At 40.3% G+C, this 25,356-nt stretch overlaps 1 protein-coding gene across 1 annotated transcript in view; it reads left to right on the top strand.

Moving 5' to 3' along the window:
- SLC35F1 (solute carrier family 35 member F1) overlaps nt 1–25,356 on the top strand; it is a 377,512-nt gene that overhangs the window by 304,315 nt on the left and 47,841 nt on the right. The window contains exons 3-5 of the mRNA XM_024205390.2: nt 4,923–5,050; nt 19,504–19,663; nt 23,349–23,505. Of these exons, the coding sequence (XP_024061158.1) occupies nt 4,923–5,050; nt 19,504–19,663; nt 23,349–23,505 (445 nt within the window). The remainder of the gene's footprint in view (nt 1–4,922; nt 5,051–19,503; nt 19,664–23,348; nt 23,506–25,356) is intronic.

The raw sequence follows: 25,356 nt of genomic DNA, 5'->3' as shown, positions 1-25,356 counted from the left end.
AATTCTGAAATTCCCAGACTAGCTAAAACAACCTGATGTGCCTCCTATCACCAGCTGGGGTCTCCACAATTTCTGTCTGGGTATACCCAGTCAAGGAATGGACGCTGCTCAACACAGAGAAGAATATAGTCTTAGAAATCTCAAAGTAAGGCAATTATTTTTCCCAGGCCAGGATGAATACAATGAGGAGGAAAATACAGACTTCCAGGGGAGGCAATGAAGAACAATGGTGCTCTAAGAGGAGGTCCCACTATGGATTGCCATTCTTGTGGATTACAGAATGATTTTGGGGGGAAATCTTAGTCAACTTCCTCATCTTCCACTTCAGAGAGGTGTCAGAAGGGTAGCTAAATTTCTTCCCCAAAAGGTCGATTAAAAAACTAGAACTCTTAGATAATCCTCAGCAAGTGTAGAATATGAATGACAAGCAGATGTCCATGAGTCCTGGCCTTGAAAAAATGCATGTCAGACGATGTTACTTAGATTAAAATTACTACCAGTCCATCTCATGTAGGGAACACTTTGCAGAGGTTAACATCCAGGCTTGGAGCTGTCAGAGGTTACATTTCTACATGGGGGGTTCACATATGGACTCACAATGTTTGAGACGAGGGCATGCTAAAGTAATAATAAAAGCCCTACAGTTTCAGAAGTGAGTTTGGACAGTCTAGGGGCTGACTGGGATGTAGATTTGGAAATTTCTGTTGATGTGCTTAGTGCAGAGTAGAAGGCACAATATGGAAAAAATCACCTTTTGAATTTACATTTATTGACTATGTAGCACAATTTATCCTTTACATGCATTGGGGCCCTCTTAGCTATTTTTTTAAGTAATAATGATAACTGTTGGCAATGGGGAGGCACCCCAACATCTCTATTACCTTGGTGTAGAATTCCCTAAAAGGAGAGGCTTTTGGAATAATGTGTGCACAAGGAGAAGCTTTATTTTAGATATAAGACTTGGAGTGAAAACCAGAAATATTCCTACCAGCTCTCCTTAGTTTTAACAGACAGCTGAGTAAACATCAGAACCTGTTTCTGTGGACTGACCTCATGGCCAGATGATTGTCTCTCCAAAGGTGGAGGTCTAGCCAGGGAGCAAACTGAGAATTGGTAATATAGTCCATCAGAACTGGCACCTCATGAACCTCTGGTATTTGAAAGAGAAGTGAGCCTTGGGACTCTTGTCATAGATTTCATAGAATATCAGAGTTGGAAGGGACCTTTGGAGGTCATCTAGTCCAACCCCCTGCTCAAAGCAAGACCAATCCCCAGACAGATTTTTTTTTTTTGTCCCAGATCCCTAAAGGGCCTCCTCAAGGATTGAATTCACAACCCTGGGTTTTTGCAGGCCAATGCTCAAACCACTGAGCTATCCCTCCCCCCTGTCATAGCTATTTATTATGTTAATGATTGATAGTAGAGTTGCAAGTAATATGAAATATAGTGTACAGTATTGTTGAACTACACCTTTTGTTACCCAGCAATGGTGTAGATATTTCTAGTCTATTTACTCATTTAATCTCCTCTGTCTTATTTCTGCTTTTCTTGAACTTGGGTTCTGTGGTGACCTTTGCTATTCTTTCATTGTTTTCTTAATGTGTTTCCTTTTTTTCAAAATGATTGTATATATTACAAAATCTTGTATTGTACATTATCCTCTGTTTAACTTCCTCTTCTCAGTTTGTGATACTAAATCAAGACAATACACATTAAATCACACAAAAAAGAGGAAGAAAGGAGAAAACATGTTACCATTGGTCCATTGGGGGTCAGTTTGGTAAAGACAGTCTATATTGTGTTGTACAGTAATTTAAGCCATCCTGGTCAGATTATGTGTATCCATCTTATCTGATATGTAAATGTAATTATTTAAAGCCATGGTAATCTATTTCACCATACCTGCCCCACTTTGGTTTGTTTCAGAGCAAATGATTTGCTGTTCATGACTTACCAGTGCAAGCTAATGCTTTTTTTATTTCTTAAGATTCTTTATTTCAGCCTTTATTGTAATTTTCCATTAATTTCACAAGTTTTCCAGTTGGTGCGGGGAGATCTATGACTGAACTCCCAGTAGCATTGATAGTAGTCAGCTGTGTAAACTTTCCTCCCCACTGCATTTATAAGGCAATAGACCCCTTCACGTTTAAATTAGTTCAGTGTGATGTCAACTCCACTGATGCTCAACTCACTTCCCAATAGTACTATTTATAAAACAGAAAGAGGGCCCTAATGTAATTGTAAATAACTTTGCCCTGAATTTAGCAATCTAAAGTTACTGAAGCACTTCATATTTTAAGAGAGTCTTGATCTTTCAATCTAAACCACTTTTTTCCACCTTGGTCTTTTCTTTCGTTCTATTTCAAGCACCCCATATCTCTGGAGCACAGGAATTAAGCCCCAATTCAGAAAACAGTTGAAACATGTGCAATGAGATTTCAACAGCTTCTCAAAGTTAACTTCATGCTTATGTGCTCCCCTGAATAGGCCTGGATTTAAGCAGGTGTTCAGAGACACCCTTAAGAGCAGGCAAAGGAGGATGGTTGTCCTGGGTGCCAACTTCCAGGGGTACCACATCTGGGGTTGGCCTTGCAGATGCTTAAGTGCTTTGCTGAAACAGAACTTTAATATTGACAAGTATCAGCATTAATTCCCCCACTAATACTGCATCACACTACGTGACTCAATGAACCCTACAACGTTCCAGAACTTGATTTCATTATTTTTAAACTCTCTTTAAAAGTAAGGGAAAATATCACTTCAAAGCTTTAATATGCCTTTTCATTACACTGGCACTTTTCAATGCGGTGGTTTAAGGGTATGTCAAATCATTTTGGCACTGTAACTTTTTGGGATACATTTTCAAAATCCTGGGAAAGGATTTACCTGTGTGACTTGCACTGATGTTAATCACGTGGCTTAATCCCCAAGTGCTGCTTTGAAAATTCATCACTTTTCATGTTCAAAAAATAAGCAGACTCAAAGGAAAAAGTTACTCTGTTTTGCATCCTCAAATCAACACAGAGGCATAAAGTTATAGCATGTTTCAAATATATTGTGCTATGCAGCATCATAAACCAGAGTGTTTTTGCAGCCAAAATCACTTAAAGCACAAAGGTTAATGGAAATGTCTGATGTGGTAGAAGGGACCAACTCATTCGAATACAGATTCTTAAATTACTTATTGGATGTCATCTGAGCAAAGTAATCACATTCCTGACTCCTGCTGTTTCTGTGCTTCTTTCTGCAAGTAAACAAAGTCTGGTCTTAACCTACCAAAAGTTATATTCTCAATGTCACTGCCAGTACAGCAAATAATTAGGATGCTGCCTCATGATACCCCCATTGCAAAGAGTGCGTGTGAGTGTATTTCTTAATGAACAAATGTCCTATGAATCACAGGTTTGGTTGGGGAAAATGCTCAGTATGAAATCCTGGCCCCGTTGAAGTCAATGGCACCACTCCTATAGATTCCAATTAAGCCAGTTTTTCACGTCCAAGCTTTTGGATGAGTATCTGAAGTATTTGCCTCTTTCATCTGCAAAGGTAGGTTAGAATTCTCATGAGATTTCAGAGAGTCCTCCTCCAGGTTGTTCCAGAAATGCCAAGAGGCCACCTTTTCTTAGGAGATGGTAGCACATCTGTTACCCATTTCAGCTGGAACCTAGAAATCCATGGGCACACATGACAATGAAGAATAATGGGGGTGCAGTTGGGAAAGCCAATGAAACTTTTTCAAATCTTTTAAAAGTTTTGGTGTCTATTTGGAATAATGTTCAGTTTATTTTTTTATCCTATTTTGCCCATTGGTAATTGTGGTTACAGCTGACACTAAAAGGATTTGTGGAGACACACAAAAATATTAAATTGATGGAACTTTTTCTAACTTCCCAAATGGTTCCCGTTCAGGTCAGGCTTTATGACAGTGGTTCAGGTCAGCTCTAATATCCATATTTAGACTATAAGCTCTTTAGGGCAGTGGCTGTCACTTACGATGGGTTTGTACAACTCCTCACACAAGGAGGTCCCAATCATGATTGGGGCCCTGCAGGTGCTGCCACAGTGCACATAAATAATAGGGTTATCTGTCCCCGGTGAATGTGTGTTTGGTTTCTTTTGAACTGAGAACAGTAATAATCCTTGGCCCAGCATTAGAACTGTCTGACCTTGCCGAAGTTATGGATTTGATCTGCAAGCCATGTTGTGCTGACAGTCTTCACGTAGTAGAAATTAAGTATTGTGTGACTGACAGGATTCCATTGCCAGGGCATTGCAGAACAAATCTGGTTGCTCAAAAATTGATTCTGGAAGCAGAGATACCAGTCACGCAAAATCTGTTTGTCTCTGTGCAACCTTTCTCTAAACTAGTCCAACGTTTTTGAATCTGCACCTAAGATCACAATAACTTTCCTTTAAACTTCATAATAAGCCTGATTATGCTGTTACTGTTCTGCTTGGTTACTCAGATACCCTTGCATACTGTTGCTCTCCTACTTTAAGTGAGAACCTCTTGCATCATGTTTTACATCGTATTTATTATTCTGTAGTCAGGATTTGCATACATAAACTGAACAATAAAATAGTCTTAGGAAATATTACCAACAATTGTTTAAGTTCAAATCATTTTTCATGGCAAGTTTTTAAAACCCAAGTGAACTGAAAACCCAGACAACCAGCTTGCTTTGTGGTGTTGAATTGCAAGACAAATAAGGTGTTAGTTTTTACCTACCTAAAATACCTTGTACATATTTGAGTTTTAACTATATTGAAGTCACAATCTGGATTTATGTTCAATTGAAACTATCCACTAATTTGATTGCATAAGACTCTATAGTATAATCTCTCATGAGACATAGTTTGTTGTGGGTGTGTTTCTAACTCTTTATATGTAATTGTATGTTTGTTTTTATCTACCAACACAGGAGAAGAAAACTTGTTGGCAATTTTGAAACGGAGATGGTGGAAGTACATGATCCTGGGGATAATAGATATAGAAGCCAATTACCTGGTAGTCAAAGCTTACCAATACACCACTCTTACTAGTGTACAGGTGAGTACTCAGATGATTTCCTCTCTCAGGGTTTGATTCTACACCAAGTTAATGGTAAAGTCCCCATTCACTTCAACAGGGCAGGATCAGGAACCCAATTCCTTCTTTGTCTTCCTCTTTATGATGTCTCACACTCATAAAATGATGTCTTTTTTTGTTTTCATCTTTTGCTAATTTTAATGCTGACCATTCTGCAACCTGTAGAAAAAGAAAATGTTGTGTAAATTATTCATTCTCACATGTTTGGGGCTAAGCTACTTGGCTTGGTCCTTTAATAATATATTTTAAAGAGTAAATACCCATTTGTGTAGACTCAGTTTGCAATTGGAAAATTACAACCACATTTTTCACTGTCCTAAATCAAGTAATCACATGCATTTATTTCAGGCACAGTTTGCCCTCTCCAAAAATCACCAAAAACTCCCAGAACAAAACCCCATAACTCTCCCCCCCACACACACACAATAGGAACAGTCTTCTTTAAAGGTATAGCCTGTAAATTTTAAAGACTTAGGTTTTTTCCATTGTAGTGGAGAAAAAGTAATAGAAATTCATAATGGAAAATGTATATCTCTGGACATAGCTACACAAATTGATGTTGATCATTCTGAAATAAAACACATTTCCACTCTATATAATGTCTAAATAGCATGGCACCCTTAGATATTCTGATCGTATTTACACCTTACTTGCTTGAAACTTGCTATAAAGCCAGTAAAATAAATAAGCAGCAGTTAATGTCCTGTAAAAGCAGAGATAATTAAGAACATATCTCTCCCATGGTTGAGTGAGCAGCATGGGTAGAAAAAACCGAATTGTGCCTGAATAAGAAGCAAGAATGAGGGAAAACTTTGCAGTTTTAAGGATTATATGGAACATTTGAAATCAATGTGAGCAACTATAAGTGCTTCTGCTTCCAGAATTTGGCTTTCAGACTTCTTTGAAACACAAATTCATATTTAAAATGACCTGTAGCACCTTTTCAAAGGAAATTACTGAGAACTTAATAACGACCCTTCCCCCTGCCCCCCACAACACACACATAACTCTGTTATTTTATACCTAGTGGAATGGAAAAATCTATCGTAATAAAACCAAAATCAATACTGCTACTTTTGTATAGATCTCCCTGAGCAAGCTTCTACACTGCATATACGGGTACACAACCCCCTGTACTTGGTCTTTATAGGTCTTTGTATCTGTCTATGTATCTACCTTTCTCATTCACCCATATAAATGTGCTTCAGCAGCCTGGTTTGTGAATTATTTGTCCAGTTCTAAAAACTGGGTAAGTAACTAAAATAATTAATTGAAATATCATGAATGTTGTCAAATTAAATACTTGATGGAATTATTTGACCAGCTCTGTGACAGATTTAGTGATATAATCAATTTTTGTAAAAGCTTATTTTTTGCTGCCACACTGCATCATGATCTCCCATCCAATTTGCTGCCCACTGAGACCCCAACATTTCCACATTTGTACGTCTCACTGAATATTTTTGAGCTTGAATTTTCCTAAACTGAATCTTCTTTTGTTGTTTATTGCCCATATTTCTAGTTTCTCTATGCCCCTTTGCATCATTTATCCTCACTGGTGTTCACAGCTCCTCACAACGTGGTCTCATCTATGCATTTCATTAAGCTACTGTTGTTTCATTAACACTTAGTTTCTGCCATGATGGATCTTACCCCTATGGAGAACAGAGAAAGAGGGTAGAGCTAGGATCTTCACTCTGTCCATGCAGAGGCAGGTGGTGAAGGTGGAAATAGGAGAAATGCCATGGAAGAGAGACTGCTGGCCCTTTTAGTCCTCTTGCACACAGAGCTGGTAAAGGGATTCTATTCTCTTTCCTGCATGACTTGGAGGAGAGAAGAGCTGGACGTTCAAATGCCATGAGGCCTTTTGCCAAGAAAAGGAGACTGTAGTGTCTCCCATTCCCATAGCTGTCCTGGATTGTTTTAGGGCTTGTCCACACATGGAGTTATTCAGAAATAGTGATTTGTGCTTTCAGTTCACACTCTAACTTAATCCAAATTAACTTTCAAGTGTAGACGAGCCCTAAAAGCAGGCAGCCTGAGATGAGCATAAATCAATTGGTTGAGACGAGGAATGAACCAAATAACACATTTCATGAATTGTGGCCCAAGTTTTACTATACCCAGGAAATATCATAAAAATAGTGCATCATTAAGCTTGAACAAAAGTTCCCTGGTTGCTGACAGGGAAAGAAGATGGAAGAAGGGAAGTTGGTAAAAAAGATTGATGAAATCAAGCTGTTCCAAGGAACTCATTTATTAGAAAGGGAACAGGACTATTCTCTTCAGAGCATCTCCTATGAGATGCTGCATGCCATCAACACATAGTGGGAGGCGTTCAGTACTTTTCAGAAATGGCCCTAAGAAACCTTGGGTCAGACTTTCAGCTGGTGCAAATCATTACAGCTTCATGAGAAGCCAGTGGAACTATGCTGATGTGCAGCAGCTGAGAATCTAGCCCTTTGACTGTGTTTAATAAGGATCTTATTCTGGACAGATTTTACACTCAGTCTTCTCTGACATGCAGAGAATAAGTGTATTGTTGCACTTTTGTAACAGCTTGACAATGACACTTCAATGAATGAGAAATCTTTCACTATTTTTATAGCAGTGGTACATGGACCATTTCAGTAGAAAATCAGCTTTACAACATACACCCTTTATCACATGGAGTCTCTGCTCCATCATGCAAAACTAACGTGTAAATGTACTGAGCTTGGGGTGCTTTTAGGAAAGAAACATCAGGCTGCTCCCAGCAAAAATCCAAAGCTTAATTAGAAAATTAAACTTTTAATAAAACCGGTTTGCTGTTTTAGTTTCAGTTTACAACTCCAAACCCTCTGTGGTAGTGTTTGCCAAACAACATTATGCATTTTAGGATTGTCAGATTTTCCAGTGTAAACAGGAACTCAATCTTGTTTCTATGCGTGTTATCCCACAGTGTCTGTGAGAAAGACATAAAATGCCACCCCTCTTTCCCCACTGCCCAACACTCACACATCCGCTAAAACATCCCCTTATAGACTTTGGTCCTTTGGGCTAGAATAGAAAGGGGTTTCTAGTGAGTTTTTCAGATACGTTTCATAACATCTGTTCAGAACTGCCAGTTGTTCAAGCTAATGGGGTTACACTGGCATGAATGAGAGGAGAATGTGGGCCAGATCATTAACTTCTGGATGTGCTTCTGATTAAATATTTCAAAGTTCTTCCACAGTCACTGTCTGACAGTGAGTTGTTCAGTTCAGTTGGCTCCCCGATGCACCATTGTGAGATTAAAACAAAACAACGTTATGTCTAGTACCACAATATTCTCTCTTTTTTAATAATATAAATGTCAGGAGACTCATACTGTAGAGTAGGTTGTGTATAACAGTTTGGTTTAAAGCCACTCTGAATTTCATATTTTACATGTCAGGGTACAAGCCAATCACTAACTGCCTGGAGTTAGGAAGAAATTTCCACCAGAGCAGATTATTATGTAATTTTCCATTTCCATCTTCCTTTAAACATCTGGTATTGGCCAAGATTAGAGCAAAGGATACAGGACTAGAATGACCATTGGACTCACCCAATATGGCAGTTACTGTGTACCCCAGAATGCAGTATCTCCATTGTGCATCTGGCATCTTGGCACTGTGGCATAATAGTCATAAAATCAGTCTGGCCCTCTTATGGTTTCAGTCTGTCCTTTGTGTATCTACATCATGGCCACTGAGGAATGGCCTGAGGGCAGCAGATGCTACCCTACAGAAAAGCTGTTCCTTCCCAGCTGATATGTCTCATAACATGTTCTCTCATTTAAAAATTCCTGCAGCGAACCAAGAGAAAGGGCAGTATGGTTTGGAGCAGAGTAATTCACCCAATAGGTAAATTTGAACACACCAGAAACTGACCATTCAAGATGCACCAGTGTACTATAGTCTATAAGTAGATCACATTTAATTGTCTCAGACAGCTGAGTCCTGATTCCCAAATGGCTATGAACTTGTAAAATATTTTCTATTTTGCTGTGATAAATTAATCTAAACTGCACTGAGTGGTGCAGTCCTCTCGCATTTCAGCTGTATCAGGTGTATAGAGCATATCTACTAGTCCTGTGTACATTCGAACCAACTCCCTTAGGGCTGACTTTAAGATTATACAGTTAACTTTTAGGACTGTAGGAGGTATTGCTTTCCCTATTTATCTTTGCTGTTTTTACATGTCCCTGGTGTAGGTCTGTGGAAGGTTTAATAACTATTCAAGAGATGTTTTAAGTACAGTTAGAGATACCACTTTCCACTTCAGATAAAACTCTTTCCCCCAAGGTAATAAGAAGTTCTGAATTTCTTTCTTGTTTAGGTCTAGACTCAGTATTCACATAAAGTATATTTTTTTGAACTTCAGTTTCCTGGTACTGTATTTACAAGATATTACATCATGCTCATCTTACCAGTGTTATAAAGTTTTCTGTTAAACATATTGTGTGTGATACAAATATACTTAACTTTGCCTTCCAGCTCAGTTCTTCTCCATTTTATCATACAGCATTATGAGACAGATTCTGCTCCCTCTCCCCGTTTATTCACATTCAGTAGTGCTTTTTTCCCCAGCAAGCCAGTCCCATTCATTTCAATGAGATTGCTTGCAGAGTTTGGTGTAGTTCACCATGAGTAAGGGATCTGGCTCTATTTCATTAGATGAAATACCCTTTCCAATCTGATTGGCCTCATAATAACACCCTATCTTTCTCCAAGATGGTAGATCATTCAATCTCTTTAAATGTTTATGTGCTTCATGATGCTGGCAGGAAACAAACTTTGAATACATGGGTGCTGAACATTTGAAAGTCTAGCTTTGAGCTCTTTTGAAAATCTGGTCCCAAATGTCTAAAGACTGAGAATCTCACATTCATTTCCAAAATCCAGGTCTTCAGCACAGCAGCCAAACACCATCTCATCACTTAGGCCAGCCCTAATTAGTCCCTGAGTCTTATCTACATGCAGTGCTGTTCTGTTGTATTATCTGGTATTAATTGTTTTCCTTATTCTACATCAAACAACTCTTTGGGCTGCTTCTTCAAAGCTCTCTGCCACAGTATTATAGTGTATGCATACGGAGCCACCAAAAAAAGACCATTGCAGAAGGGAGAGCCATTTTTCTAAATGGTAATTTATCTGGTAATGTATTCCTTGGGCACTCAAGCCTTTGACTGGCATGATAAAAACGAAGATAATAAAACCTTGGATTTATAGACATCTGGAGACCAACAATAAAAGTATGGTCTTTGAGTTATTTTCCCTGTAGGTGCTTCCACTTCAGGATGTGCGTGCCTCCGTGCATTGCTGGTCAGAGATTTTGTCAGCAGTGTCCATTAGCCTGCCACTGTGCCCTGCACAGTCTTGTGCTCCAGAGCGAGGATACATATATAGGAAGGGCAGGCACACTGGGGCTCCCATTCCTTCTCAATTGCCTGTGGCTAGATATGAAATGTCACAATGTCCATTTTAGCTATCCATGCAGCTTGCTGTTTTCTTCTCTTAATTGTTCTCTCTCTTTTTTCCTAACTTTTCTTTATGTTTGGTTATTTAGCAAAAATGTGTGCTTTGGGGCGGTGGGGGGGGGGGGAGGAGCAGCATTCTGACTCATCCTCCTCTAGCCTTCCTAAAATGTTATGCCGAAAAGTCTGGAGTTCAAACCCTGTCAGACCTGCACCAGGTCTTTGCCCTGCAGCAACAGGCATTCTATATGCCTCCACTGCCTTGGAGAGACTCACATCCCTTCCAAATGTAAGGTCTGCTCTGGATTCAAAAGCAGATGCAGAAAATGGAGGGAGGACCGACTAAAACTCCATCTTCTAGAGCATTTTCTGAGACCCACAGGATCCAAATCTCTCTACCCCCATATTTTGGCTTCACTGCCCAGTGCCCCTCTGTGAATATTTTTGCTCTGGTAAGCAAAGACCCTGGGGATCCTTCAGAGTTGTCCAGACAATTTAAAAAAGAGACCCCGTTCTCCAGAGGAAGAAACCAAGAGAAGGGCTAAGTCACCTCTCAAACTGGAACCAAGGAGACTAAACGACCTGGCATGTGTACCACTGATGCTTCTATCTCCTAGACTACCGAGATCCGGCACTGACTAAAAAGACCAGGCCGCATACTGAGAAGCCTTCTAGTAAGCAACCTCAAGTAGTATTACTGTCAGTACCAGACCCAGTGCCCCTGAAGTGTTACCCGCACAAAATTCTCTGTTACACACACTCTAAGGCACCCAATTTTAACCTAAATTTGTTGCCCGCACACACTAGGACATCCCACCTCTACCTAGTGCCTAGGGCACAAGGCGTAACACAGTTGATTTAGGCACCCCCACCCTTTCCCAGTTCCTAGGGCTCCAGGCAAATGGCACCTAACTTTACCACTCTGTGGGCTCTGGGCTCTGCTCCTCTGTGGGCTCAGAGCAAACACCAATTCCCTGTGGACTGAGAGCAAACAACCATTCCCTGTGGACTGAAGGCTTAATTTTTTGCAGGTTTACATGTCTTTTACCAGTGAAAGAGCCTTACACCGTAATATCCTACTTAACCTCTATTTATTAACAATCACCAAAACAGAATGCACATGCTAAGCATACAATGCTCACCACTCCCAATAAGGCTGATGTACTTTTCTTGATGGATAGTCAGGATCAGGTCATCTGGGGAACTCCAGCTTCTGCACAGTGTCATTGGCAGGGTGTGGAGGTCTGGCAGCTCTGATCTTGTCCTGGAGTTGGAGACCAATTCTGGATCTCAGGAGTTTGAACACCTTCATCCTCTCTCAGCAGTTCAGAATGGTAACCCTACCAGAGATAATTTCCTCTTTGGAAATTGGAGATTGGTTTGTCTCCCTTGATCTTCAGGATGCTGGTTTGTTTTTTATAGCCATACACCTGTCCCACAGACATTTTCTATGCTTCGTCATTGGCAGAGACCACTACCAATACAGTGTCCTACTTTTAGGCCTCTCCACTAGCTCAGGGTCTTTACCAAGATCCTCTCAGCCACAGCCGCCCATCTCTGCCAGATGGAAATAATTATCTTTCCCTATCTTGATGACTGGCTTGTAAAGGGTCACTCATTTCTCAGCAACCAACAATATCCTACCCCTATTCTTCTACTTAGGCCTCAGCTTCAGCTTGGAAATGTCAGCTCTCACACTACACAATGAATTACCTTAACCGGGCCTACTGTGGCCTTTGCTACCACCAGAGCGTTACCCACACACAGGTTTGCTACAATGTCCAGCCTTATTTCCACAATACAGTAGAGCCCACAAGTCACAGTGAGGGCTTGCCTTCAACTCCTGGGCCACATGGCAGCCCATATGTTTGTAATATCTTTTTGGCAAGACTACACTTCTGCTATCTTCAAACTTGGCTGAGAACAGTCTAAGCATCCAACAAACAAAGTCTATCCAAGCGGGTGTCAATACCTCAAAGGGTCCTCAACTGTTTCAATTGGTAGAAGAATCTGTAAAAGGTCTATGTGGGACTTCCATTCCTGCATCCCCACCCTCCTGTGAAAATCATCACAATAGATGCCTTCCTGCTAGGCTGGGGTGCATGTTTTCAGGACTTCACAACTCAAGGCAAATGGACCCAACATGAGACCATGCTCCATATCAGGGCAGTCCATTATACCTGCCATCATTTCTTACCCCCACATCAGGGCCACTTGATCAGAGCAATGCTGGACAACAGAGCAGCAATGTATTATATAAATCATCAAGGAGGAATAAGATGGAGAAAAGTTGTTCTCTCTTGCCACAGCGGCAGGATGAGAGGCAATAGGTTCAAACTACATCACAGCAGATTTTAGATTAAATCTCAGGAAAAACTTCTTAACTGTAAGAACAGTAGGACAGTGGAACAGACTGGAGGTTGTGGAAGCTCCTTCACTGGAGGTTTTCAAAAGGAGGCTGGATAGGCATCTGTCTTGGATGGTTTAGACACAACAAATCCTGCATTTTGGTAGGGGGTTACACTAGATGACCCTTGCAGTCACTTCTAACCCTATGATTCTATGACCTTATGTGCAGAATCCATAAAACTATGGAATTGGTGCATATCTCACACATAGAGATCTCAGTGGATTACCTACCAGAATTGCAGAACACAGTAGCAGATTCTCTGAGAAGACACTTCCACCAGGACCACAAGTGGGAGCTGAACAATGAGGTACTTCAAAAGTTTTGTCTTACTTTGGACCATCTGGATGCAGATCTCTTCCCAATTCCATCCAATATGAAGTGCTGATGGTTCTGCTCGAGGCCGGACTGGGGGGGGGTGGGGGGGGACACAGTCGTAACTCGTTAAGAGATGCTTTCATTATCCATTTGTGTGTGTGATGTATAGTTGAATTGAGTATATGTGCTTTTATGAGGAGAGATATGCAAACTGAAGTGGAGATGGTAATGAAAAGCATAACAAGCCATTTTTTAGGCTGAAATTCTGTATATATTTAAGCATGTCTATACTATTGTGTACAAACATATGCCTCCTTTCAGCGTTAAAACAGTAGAAACAGGATAGACCCTTGTTACATTACAGTAGGTGCATAGGGTAGGATCCACAAATGTATTTAGATGCCTAAACTTTAGGAGTCTACATCTTGGGTATTGTAACAGGGTTCGCGACCCGCCCCTCTTCCTGGGGCCCGCTTGCTCTCCCCAATAAGGCTCAGAGAGGCTTCAGGGTTGTGCAGCTCCCGTGTCTGTATTTACTTAAGGTTGTCCCACCACCAGTGTCCATCTATATACAAGCTTTACAGGCAGAGTCAGCCTTCAGCTAGGAGGTCTCCAGCTCCCTCCCTGACTGAATTCTCCCTTGCTGTCCCCTGCCTTCTGGCTTCCTCCCAGCCTTTATAGCCCTTGGCTTGTCAGGCCAGCAGGTGTTGCCAATCCTCAGGCCAGCATCAGGCCTTTTCCATCAGCTCCAATCTGCTTCCCTTGATTGTAGCTGACGGGGTAGGGGCTAATTAGGTGCTTTTGCACTAGCACCCTGCTACAGGTATATACACCTCTGTGCCTGTTTTGGCTCCTCTGTAACCCACAAAATTCCTGCCTAACCCTTAGTGGGCCTAAACTTACTCAGTTTCTAAGTTCCCTCTGTGTCTATGTTTCTGCCCCTGATCATGCTTCTGGATGCCTAACTGCTGCCCAAGCCCCAGAATGAATCATGAACCAGGAGATGATGGGCGTTTGTCCGCTTATCTCGTGTGCAGAGTCCAATCCCGTAGCCTCTGAGCACACCTACTAGATTGGTTCCCATTCAAAATGTGACTAGAGGAGCAGGTGGTGCGCACCTTGTAACTTTTAACCCAGGGGTGAGAGCACTCACCTGGGATGTGGGTTACCCAGGTTCAATCCCCCTATCTCTAGCAGATGGGGAGAAAGGATTTGAATAGGGGGTCTCATGAAGGTGCTCTAACTACTGAGCTTTGAGATATTCTGTTGTGGGCTCCCTCAGTCTCTCCTGGTGAAGCTATTCCCCTGTGTATAAATAATGAGTCTTTGGAGCAGGGGGATGATACCTGGGGTCTCCCACCTCCCACGTGGGTGCCCTAACCACTGGACTACAGAATCTTTCTCTTTGTCTGGCCCAATGACTATGTAAGTATTTATCCACAGTGGAACAGTCATAGGGAGAGAGAGAGAGAGAGAGAAATTCCCATTTGTGAATCACTAAGCAGAGATAGGTGCCTCCCTGCAGCCCTGACGTAGGCACCCATCTCCAAAAGAGGGGCGGGGTTTAGGACATGCCTCTCCTCAGCATCTCCCATAGGCTAGGTCAGGTGGCTCTCTGCCTAGCATGCTGGCTTTTGTAGATCACATTCTTAGGCACCTCTCTCTCCCCATTCATTGTATAAGGAATCTAAATGCCTAAGTGGATTGCAGTTTTGTTCCTGCGATTATTCTAGGCACCAAAAAGTTAGGCTCTGTGACACTCTGTATTGCAGTGCCTAAGTCTGTTGATGGATCTCACCCATAAAGTCTGATACTGATGCCACTGAAGTCAATAGCAAAACTCTGACATCAGTAGTTCAGGATCTGACCCATAAATTATTAACTAGAACAGTGCAAACCCAGCAGTCTTAATTACAGTACAGCAGCCTCAGTCAACACATAGTCAATGCATGTAATCCTTACATTGCATATTTTTTCCATGAATTATGCTGATTTTACATATGTAATTAGAGGGCAGAACAGATCGCGATTAATTAATTTAGCATGCAATTAGTGCATGTTGCCAAGCAGTTGTTCAGGTTTATTTTTGCATGGGGGAGGGGGTGCTAATGGCACTTTCTCTGTCCTTTTTTTTTTTTTTAAATAAACCTATTTGGTAGAAGAGAAAAATGAACATAATTCCTGATTCCTGCAGATAAAATACACTGTGAAGCTGTGTATTGCTTGCTGCCTGGCTCTTTTTGTTGTTCAATTAACTGTCATGCAAAAGAGAACAAGCAAATTATGTTGATTATACTGAGCAGTTCTCACCCAGTCATCATACTTCCCTAAAATCTCCCTGTCTTTCAATATCAAGATTTGTCACTATAAAATAAATCATTATGATTGATTTACAGAGCAGAATAGTTGTTTACTCCAATCATTAAGAAAATTGTGTATCTCTAAAAGCACAATTGTTGTTTTCCTGAATATGAAGTACGTATTGTGTTAAGATGACTTATGCCTCACTCGTGTTTCAGTTCTGGTATTTAACTTATTATTAGTAAATAAGGGTCAGTCATCAGACAGCAATTTGACTGACTACAGTATATCCCATTTGGTATAATTTTCTACATTTTGTCTCTTTGTTGCCAGTGAAATGTCTCTACATGATCAAAATTAACCCAAAGGGACACATTAGCATCATTATCTTCAGGAAGTTCTAATCACCGTATGCTTTTTTTTAAACAAATAATTATCGTGAAATATGTGAAGTTGGTCCTGGGTTGATATTTGACAAGCACATATCTTGTCATGCTAATTTTTCCATTTCCAGTATGCAACTGATTTTTTTTTTAATTTTTAAATGTGCATGCAATGGGAAAATTAATTTAAAATGTTATAAAGAAGCTACTGTATATACCATATTTCCAAGTTAAAGTGACCTGATTCTACCCAAACCCAGGGTAGAATCAGGTCAGACATCATCAAATAAATTCTCTCTTTTTGTCATGGGAAGATGGTAAACTTGTCATCATATACGGTGCACACAATTTAAACATTCCTTGCACATGATGCTGAGGTAGAGGATGGGTTCAATTTACCTAGACCCTGCTATCCCCTTCTGTAGATTCCTCTAGTGACAATTCTGATTTAAATCATTTTGGGAGGCAGGGTACCAGACTAACCAATCCACTGATCTGTTCTGGTGTGGCAATCCTTATATTCTTATGTTAATATGCCAGACAAAACTTTTCTAGGTGGTTGATGATTAAAAGACATTGCACTGACTCTGAGCCAGGGTTGATAACAGACATTTGAGAGAATTTTTTTCCCCCATTGGTGATAACATTTTTAACAATTACTATATTTGATCAGATTTGTGAATTGCAAACACATATCCTCTTGCTGACAGTGACATCTATTCTCCCATCTGTGCAAACAGAGTGTGCATGCAAGGACGTAACTGGAATGTATTGTAAGTCTCTGGAAAAGGGGAAAGAGAAAGCTTTAGAAATAAGGTCACTAATGTGCAGGAGTAATTGCTGATCTGTATCAATATCAAAAGGAAAAAGTGCTGGTCAGCAAACTCCCAGTGGAGAACAGCAAGAAACAGCTGAGCTGATTCTTCCTTTCCAAACATTCATTGGATTTTCTTCCAATTACACACTCCCCATCCTTGTGTTAGGGCTCCTCATTAGCACTGCCCTCAAGCAAATCCTGTGGTGAGAGCTTCCCCTCACAGCTGCCACCTGTCAGTGACTGGCCCTGAGGTACTGTAGAATGTGGAGAGGGATTTCTCTGCCCCCACCTCTCCTCTTTTAATTGGCAGTTCCCCTTTGGTCATTTCTAACATGACAGATCGGGAAATGCCTGTTCTCTTGTGTAAATCTGAATCCTCATGGCACATGGTACTTAGAGAAACAGCCGCACCTTCTTTTAAGCTTACTTTCCATTTTGAAACCATAAGTAAGGAGATCAATAAAATCCTCCAGTGTCATATTCACATACCATTTTGAATTGTTAAGCTCGTGCTTGTGCTACTATTCATCCTATTACATGAATTCAGCAGCATAATACAAATAGCAAGTGCGTCCAAGCAATGGAAACACATCTTGGCATTTTATTTTGCTTTTTAGTCAATGTTTTTAGGCTGAAATTCTGTCCTTAATTGATTCAGTTGTAGCTGTGTATTACACCTAATATACGTTTGTAATAGAATTTGTAATTCTGCTCTTCTTCTCCCCAGTATTTTGGGGAGTAGTTTGAGCCACATATCCTTGGAGCTGTATATAGCACTTCTGATGTTTTTCTCTTTCAAAATGCTGCTGGTACACCTTCTGAATAGGAAGCCTTTGAAATTAATGTTGTTTTATTGCATGCTCTTGTTTGTGTGACTAGGCTAGAGAGAATATTTTTTGATCTAAATTAAAAAATTGGCTCTTTTACTCCTTCATCCCAAAGTGAAGCACCAATGGATATGCTGAATGCATAGGTACCTATATTATAAGAAAACATTTTTAGCCACTTTGAAAACTATCCAGGATTCCATTCCCAGTCAGAAATTATATTTTGCTAATGCCATGAAGTGGCAGCAGAAGTTTAATGGGATATAGTCATTATTTAGTAATATTTTCTAAGTGTAATGGTTACCGACACTGAGAGAATAGAGTGCAGACGCATACAGAGGCTAGGCCCATTGCTCCAATGGAAAAAAGCCACCCTGCATTCCCCAAAATTTCAAAAATGAAGGGAATAACATCCAGAGAAATATACAGAATAAAACTTCCCAGTGTTTCACAGACAGTCTGCATACACCGGAGCCCTAAGTAATAAATTTCTTTAAGGATAAGCGAGATAGTGAAATACCTTGCCTTTCTAGCCATATAACTTGCAATTAAACACTCAGGGAGAGATTCTGAAAGGCACAAAGTGGGATTCAGCACCAGCTCCCACTGAAGTTTAATGGCACATGGGTGCCAAACTTCACTTCATGTCTTTCAAAATCTTTGGTTTTGCCTACACTTGAAAGCTGGATCTGCATTGCTACATTGGTGAGGCGTGGGTTAAAACCATACCCCGCATCAATGTTGCGATGCCAGTAGATCGCACCCTGACCCCCAGTGTAGACACAGCCAGGTCACTGAAAGAATGCTTCCATCAACATAGCTAAAATTGTTCAGGGATGGTGTTCCTCTGATGGGGGGAGGGGAACTTCTATTAGTGGAGCTGTGCTGGCATAGCTATGCTGGTATGGTCTCCATAGTGTAGACATACCTTTTACCTTTTCATTTTACTGATTAACTGTACTGTGAACCACTGTTTTTATGGAAGCAGAAAACCCATCATGTAAGTCGGACAACCAGTTTCACGTAAAGTCCATTATACTTTCTCCTAAAAATATTCAAAAGCAGCTAAGTGATTTAGGAGCTTAAGTCCCATTTTCAAAAGTTACTTAAGCATTAAGGCGTAAATTAATGGGATTTAAACTTCTATATGACTAAGGCCCAGATTCTCAAAGGGATTTGGATACATAACTCCCATTGTTTCCAATGGGAGTTAAACACCTGAGTCCCTTTGAGGATCTGGGCCTAAATCACTCTTGAAAATGGGACTTAGGCTTCTAAGTTACTTAGGCACTTTCAAATGTTTTGCTCAAAGTCTTTGGCTTTCATTGGCATGCTGGTAGCTCTTTTACAAATATTTGATCTGATTTTCTTAGCTGGTGGGTCTCTCTGAAAATCAGGCCAATTCATGATTAATTCTTACAAGACCCCTTTGAAAGAGGTACTATCCAGATTTTATGGATGAGAAAACTGATATGCATTAATGGTCTACTTTTTTTTTCTTTAGATGAGCTCAGAGCTTGATTTTTCAAGTGCTTATCATCCATAATAAGGGCCAGGTTTTCAAAAGTGCTCAGCTCTCACTGTGACACTTGTGCCCAGATTTTCAAAATGTGGCCCAAATTGTGGATGATGAACACTACCGACAATCTGGCCTTGGATGATCTAACCAAGGTCACATGGTGAGTCAGTGGCACAGCTGGGAATCAAATGCAGAATTCCTGTCTCCCTGTCTTGTGTTTTAACCACTAGATCACATTGTTTCTGGTAAGCAAAACTATCAGTAAATAGTCCTCTGTTCTGCTCCTTTAATCGTTAATAGGTTAGTGTTTTTAGAGTAACCTGTGCAGCAATGCTTTTTTGTTGTTGTTCTCCTCCTTGACAGCTCCTAGATTGTTTTGTTATCCCAGTGGTGATATTACTGTCCTGGTTCTTCCTGCTGGTCCGATACAAGGCAGTTCATTTCATTGGAATTGTGGTCTGCATTCTGGGCATGGGCTGTATGGCAGGAGCAGACGTCCTTGTCGGAAGACAACAAGGAGCAGGTGAGTCTTTGGATACATTTTTGTGATTTCATTCAGGGAAAGCTATGTAACTCTGAGGTGATCCAAGAGGGTAGAAAGGGGGCAAAGAAGGGAAAGGCCCCAAGAGATCATGTGTGGGTTTAAATGTGTTTCTGAGTTTTCAACCATCTCCATGGCTCAACATCCATTCATTGAGGGAAGGAGCCATAGAATAAAATGACCCCAACTAATGAGCGTCAGTGCCACTTAGGGAGATGCCTTAAAACACTTTTACTTCAAGCCTCAGCAGCAATCTTGCTCAGCTTTTGGCTGCATCTTTGAGCTACAGCCTCCTATTCTCTCTCAGCCCCTCCAGTCTGTTTGCTCACTTTCTGCACACAGCCTACTTCACTGGTCACATACTCAGACACATCCAACCCACAAATTAACAATCTCCATCCTGCGCTGCACCAAATCTGAAATAAAGGTTAATTGTGGAGATGCCTGCATCATACCTGAAATAACTTGTTTATATGTAAAACATGCTTTTTTTGGATTATATGAATAATGTGTGTTTAGCCACAATTACAGCACACTGATGGCAGTATGGAAGGAGCTACATTTCATCAATCAATATCTTCTGTCACATTGATTTTTCTAGTGCTAGCCCAACTGATGTGGGAAAAGAACAAGTTCTTTTCAAAAATTGGCAGTTGGATGCCGTTTTCATTCTAAATTATAAGTATTGAATTTTGAGCTGAGCATAATGCACTGGGGTTTTAAAGTCAGTGTTCTGAATACAAATGTAAGTGCAGGGGAAACTGCACTTGCCAAGATGCTACAGAACAAAAACTGAGCAGGTTTATAGAGAGCAGCCCAGCCCGTGTTGTCCCATCACGTTCTCTTTTCCTGTCCTGAAGACTTTCACTTCATCTCCCTACCCAAGAAGCAACTCTGTCCCAGTTACAAAAGAGAAGATCTGCTCTGTCCCATGAATCAGCAAATCAGAGCTGCATTAAGAAAAATTCTACACAAAAAATAAAACTACATTCAGAAAACAGCAGTGTTGCCTACACTCAAAAGTCAGGAAAGGCCAAAGTTAAGGTTGCATGGGGACGTGTGTGATGCATTGTAATCTTAGTTACAAGATCATAGCCTGTTTCTCAGTTAATACAATACAATATCATACAGTGCTTCTACATCCTTACAAAAACACCTATAGTGTCTTGCAATTTTTTTCATTCCTTTTACTTAAGCAGTTTTCATTGTCATAATGGTCCAGTATATCTTTAATGACTTAAATATTTTGGCTCAGGTGCACCAGAGCAGGGCTCCCCTCGGTGCTCCTTAAAAATTTCTCAAGAGATAGTCCTCAACTGCTGTACGCTTTGGGATGCAATCCCAGCCCCATTGAAGTCTATAGCAAAACATCCGTTGACATCAGCAAGGTCAGGATTTCACCCTCAGGCACCAAAGGAAACATCCTGGCTACCAATTCACCTGCTCCTCACTGGGTGGATGCACTGTGGCTCACTGGGAACTTGCAGGTCTGTGGACCCGCGTGGAGAGGGCATGCGGAGATTCAGGGGCCAGTGAAGCAGCTGTGAAAAATGGCAGGGAGGAGGGAGAACCATACACAAAAGGAGTCTGGACAGTGGAGTTCTAAACAACTTAGGAATGTACTAAAAGATCTGCCCCTTAGGTAAAGGAGCCAGGGACCAGGAGTTCTATCCTTTGCTTCTTAGCAGGTGTGCAGCTATGGAGATTGCTGTTCAGGAAACTTGGAGACAGAAGCCTGGAGGAATGTGAGGAAACTTGGAAATTGAAACTAGATTTGTGTGGAATCCATCATGTGCCCTTCCCCCCTAGCAACTTTAATTAGTTCACTTAATTTCACTTGTTCTATTTAGGGAAAGAAAAAGTTAGAGACAATCCCATACTAACTAGAGTAAGCCATTAGATTGAGGTAGTCATTTGGCAGGTTACTGGCAAGAAGCAGGTATTTTTTGTCATATTCATTGGTAATATACAGATAAGGCTACTAGGTATTTTGATCCCAGAACATTCTGTACTCGCATTATTGCCTGCTTCTAATGTAGACCTGAACCTGAAGGACTGTCTGTATCTGTGTTTATTGGTATGCAAGGAGAAGAAATTCAACCACAAGCATCTGCCTTTCATGCCAAGTATCACAGCTCTTTTTAAATTGTAAAATGGCTTTATTAAAATTCAGGGAATAACTTCTATGTTCCGTGTCCCCTTTAATGAAGTAAAATGTATGAGCTGGTTCTATTTATGTAACACGGTCAAGACAGACTCTAAATAAATAAATAAATGCTGGCGGTGAAATAAAAGGCTTCAGGAGGCTCTTCACTAAAAAGTGCTGCGCTGTTTATAGGATATTTTCCCTGGCTAGGCAAACAAAAGAAGGGGATGAACCAGAAACAAGTACACTTTTATTATTTCTCAATACATCCCTTCTCCTCCTGTGCACAAACTGTTTATGTTCAAGGGCAGTGAATTTATACATTTACAGGACATACCTAATATCACTGTAGCATAGTCTCTCATAAAGATATTTATTATGTTAACAGTCCCCCAAAATGTGCTAGGCATCAGCTGAATGAGAAATTGTGTATATAACAACATAAGGTTTGATCCTACAAAGACTTAGGCACTTCTGGGTCATTGAACTCACGTGAGTAAAGTTACCCAGCTGCCTAAAGGCTTGTCTACATGGCGGGGTAATGCACTCTACAGATGTGTGATTTTGAAAGCGTTCTAAAGTGTTGCATGTCAATTGGTCCATATAGACTCTGCTGGCATGAACTAGAAGTTCCTTAGTGCACTATAACATAATGCTGTTTCATACTATAATACTGATTAAAAAATATTTCAAAATGAAAAGTCATTCCAAATGAAAAATCAAAATGTGGTGTTCCAAAAGTGTGGAAATGGGATGTTTTGACATTGTTGGGACTGTTTTCCTCTCCATTTTCTTCCAAAATGAAATTCTGGCAAAATCTACCCTATTTTGCAAAGCATTTCATTGTTGACAGAACTGCATATTTTGATGGAACACGGTTCTTTTGAAATCTCTTCAACCTAATTTAGTCAATAGTCCTAATGAAATAACTGGGATTAGTCACATGCTTAAAGTTAATCACACTCATAAGTCTTTGCAGGATCAGTGCCTAAGTTTTCTGGAATAGTTGGAACTTGAATAAACCTACCTGAAAGCTCTCTGCTAAAATAACAATAAAAGCCTCCAAGATTTAAGGCGGTTTCGAACGCTCTTTGAGACTGCCAGTACTTCAGTGGCAATGCACTGCTATGTTTTTCCCTGTGTGCGGTATGTTAGATAGCACTACAGTCATTAAATACAGTGTAAAAATCTCCATCATCACTGCTCTATACTTCACACGAAAAAACAAAAAAGCTTAGTCTCTGAAATGTGCTATTTTTTTCCTGGGCTTTACAAAGTCATCTTCTCCTCCAGTTTATCTCCTTCACAAAACAATTAAATCTCTCCCTCTGTCTCTGCTAGGTTTCCTTTACATTTTGAATGCAAATGGGCAAACAACAGTATATTTGCATGCAGATTGTTTACAAAGATGTGGGCTATTTGGCTAGGTCTCGAGTCTGTGGGGAAGAGCTTGCAATAGTTCTAGGCAAATGATCACTATTTTGAAGCCTCCTGTGTTTTTTCTCCTGTGTTTATTCCTAGGTGAAAATAAGCTGATAGGGGATCTCTTAGTACTAGGTGGAGCAACACTCTACGGCATCTCCAATGTTTGTGAGGAGTACATTGTCCGAAACATGAGTCGGGTGGAGTTCTTGGGCATGATTGGGCTGTTTGGCTCCTTCTTCAGTGGAATTCAGCTGTAAGTGAGAGGGTTTGCGGTTTGAGCCTATTGAAACTAATTCACCAGTTAGCTTTTTCTTGGTTTCATTCTCCTTTCTTCTTATCCAGACATTTACTGTGGAGAGTAGACTGTTTAAATTCTTGTGTTTTAAGTCTTTACTTGGTCAGTTTTAATATTTCCCGTCAGGTCAGTACATTTCAGCAATGATCTAAATAATTATCTAAATTTGCACTGAGGCACTACAGTGAATTGTGTTCTAGAAGTACCAAATGTAGACTCAGATGTAAAAAATTGTATCCACCTATTTGTTATTTCAAGACAAATGGCAGTTTAGCATCTTGAACTGTATTAGGAATGATACAGGCCACACCTATCTCTAATTGTGATTCATGTTTATAAAAAGTCACCTAGAATTATAAGCAGATGGAAGCACTGATGCTGCCAGAAGGTATTTCATTAATAGTTTTACTCTATGTAAATGATTTATGATATTTAGAAAGATATGAAAGAAAACACAGAAACAGTTACTTTGCTGTGATAACATAGAAAGGACCAAATGTTCAAAAGCTTGGCTCATGCAGGCACACCCACTGCACCCATAAAACCCACATATATTCACACAAATGGGTAGTGATGTGTGCAAGTGTCCATTTTGCACTCCAGATCCAGGCTTTGTAGTGGGAGGGTAGGCTCCAGCCTTTGAAAATGTGGCTGGTAAAGGAAAATACCACTCCAAACCATCCCTAGGTAATATTGCTAAATGTTATGCAGATCTGATTATTGTGGTGCCCAAAATAACTTGTAATTATTAATCAAAACTGGTGGTTTATCTGCACAGATGATCTGCTCAGCCTCCAAAAATAGAGAATGATCAGCAATAAATCTCTATTGAGTCCCACTGGACCAACTACATTTGTTTAGTAGACTAGTTTATTATTTTTGTATACCCATTGTTGTGGCATCTGGGCACATGACTTAAATGTTTTAAATTAACTGCTCGCTGCACAAGTAAACTGCATAAAGGAAATAAGAACTGGTAAAACTGTCTGATTTGCTTGGGGAGAATCATTTTTATTGCCCTGATATACATGGTCAACAATAGGTAATGATATAGAAGACAGTCAATGTGGAGTCTTACTAAGTGTATGTCAACTTAGACACATCTAGGAAGCAGTGTTGCCTGAAGGAGACAGTACAGGGCTGTGACTCAGGAGAGTGAGGTTCTGGTCCCAGCTCTGCTGCTGGCCTTTGGGAGCTCACTTTACACCTGTACCTCAGTTTTCCCATTTGTAAAATGGGGGTACTGATACTGTGACCTCCTTTATAAATTGCTTTAAAACCTATGGATGAAAAACACTATATATTATATTAAAATAATAATACAATCTACCATTTGAGTTTTCTGCATTAAATTTATAGAAGCATAGCTTGAAAAGCTGTGGGTGATTATTAGCTATTTCAGTGCAATGAGGATCTAAAATAGATGGGAACAGTCTGGAGAAGGAATCTGTGTTGGAAATCAGACAGTTGCCCAGCACATCAGCAGCAGCACCTATTTTGGTGGCATTCATGGGTGCTGGGATAGAAATTAATGGATGCTAATCTGGACATTATAGTGAGGAAACATAAAACATAGATTGAAAAATGAAGCATCTACTACAAAACCCAGTGTGAGGAAGAGTGAGTTTGATAGTAAAACTGCAATATTTCATTTCCTTTTAGCTTACTCTTGTCTGGAGAGTTGCATCCTGAGGAGGGGGGTAGGGGAAGGAGGAAGAAATTGTATTTGTTTGCTGTTGATATATTGTAAATCTAATGCTATGCATAAAATAATGAGATAATTTTATCTGTAAAAGAATGGAATTATAT

This window comes from Terrapene carolina, unplaced genomic scaffold (genome assembly GCF_002925995.2).
Source record: "Terrapene carolina triunguis isolate 2854851 unplaced genomic scaffold, T_m_triunguis-2.0 Scaffold85, whole genome shotgun sequence".
In the NCBI taxonomy this organism is placed as follows: domain Eukaryota; kingdom Metazoa; phylum Chordata; order Testudines; family Emydidae; genus Terrapene; species Terrapene triunguis.
This window is presented reverse-complemented; position numbering and strand designations above follow the sequence as displayed.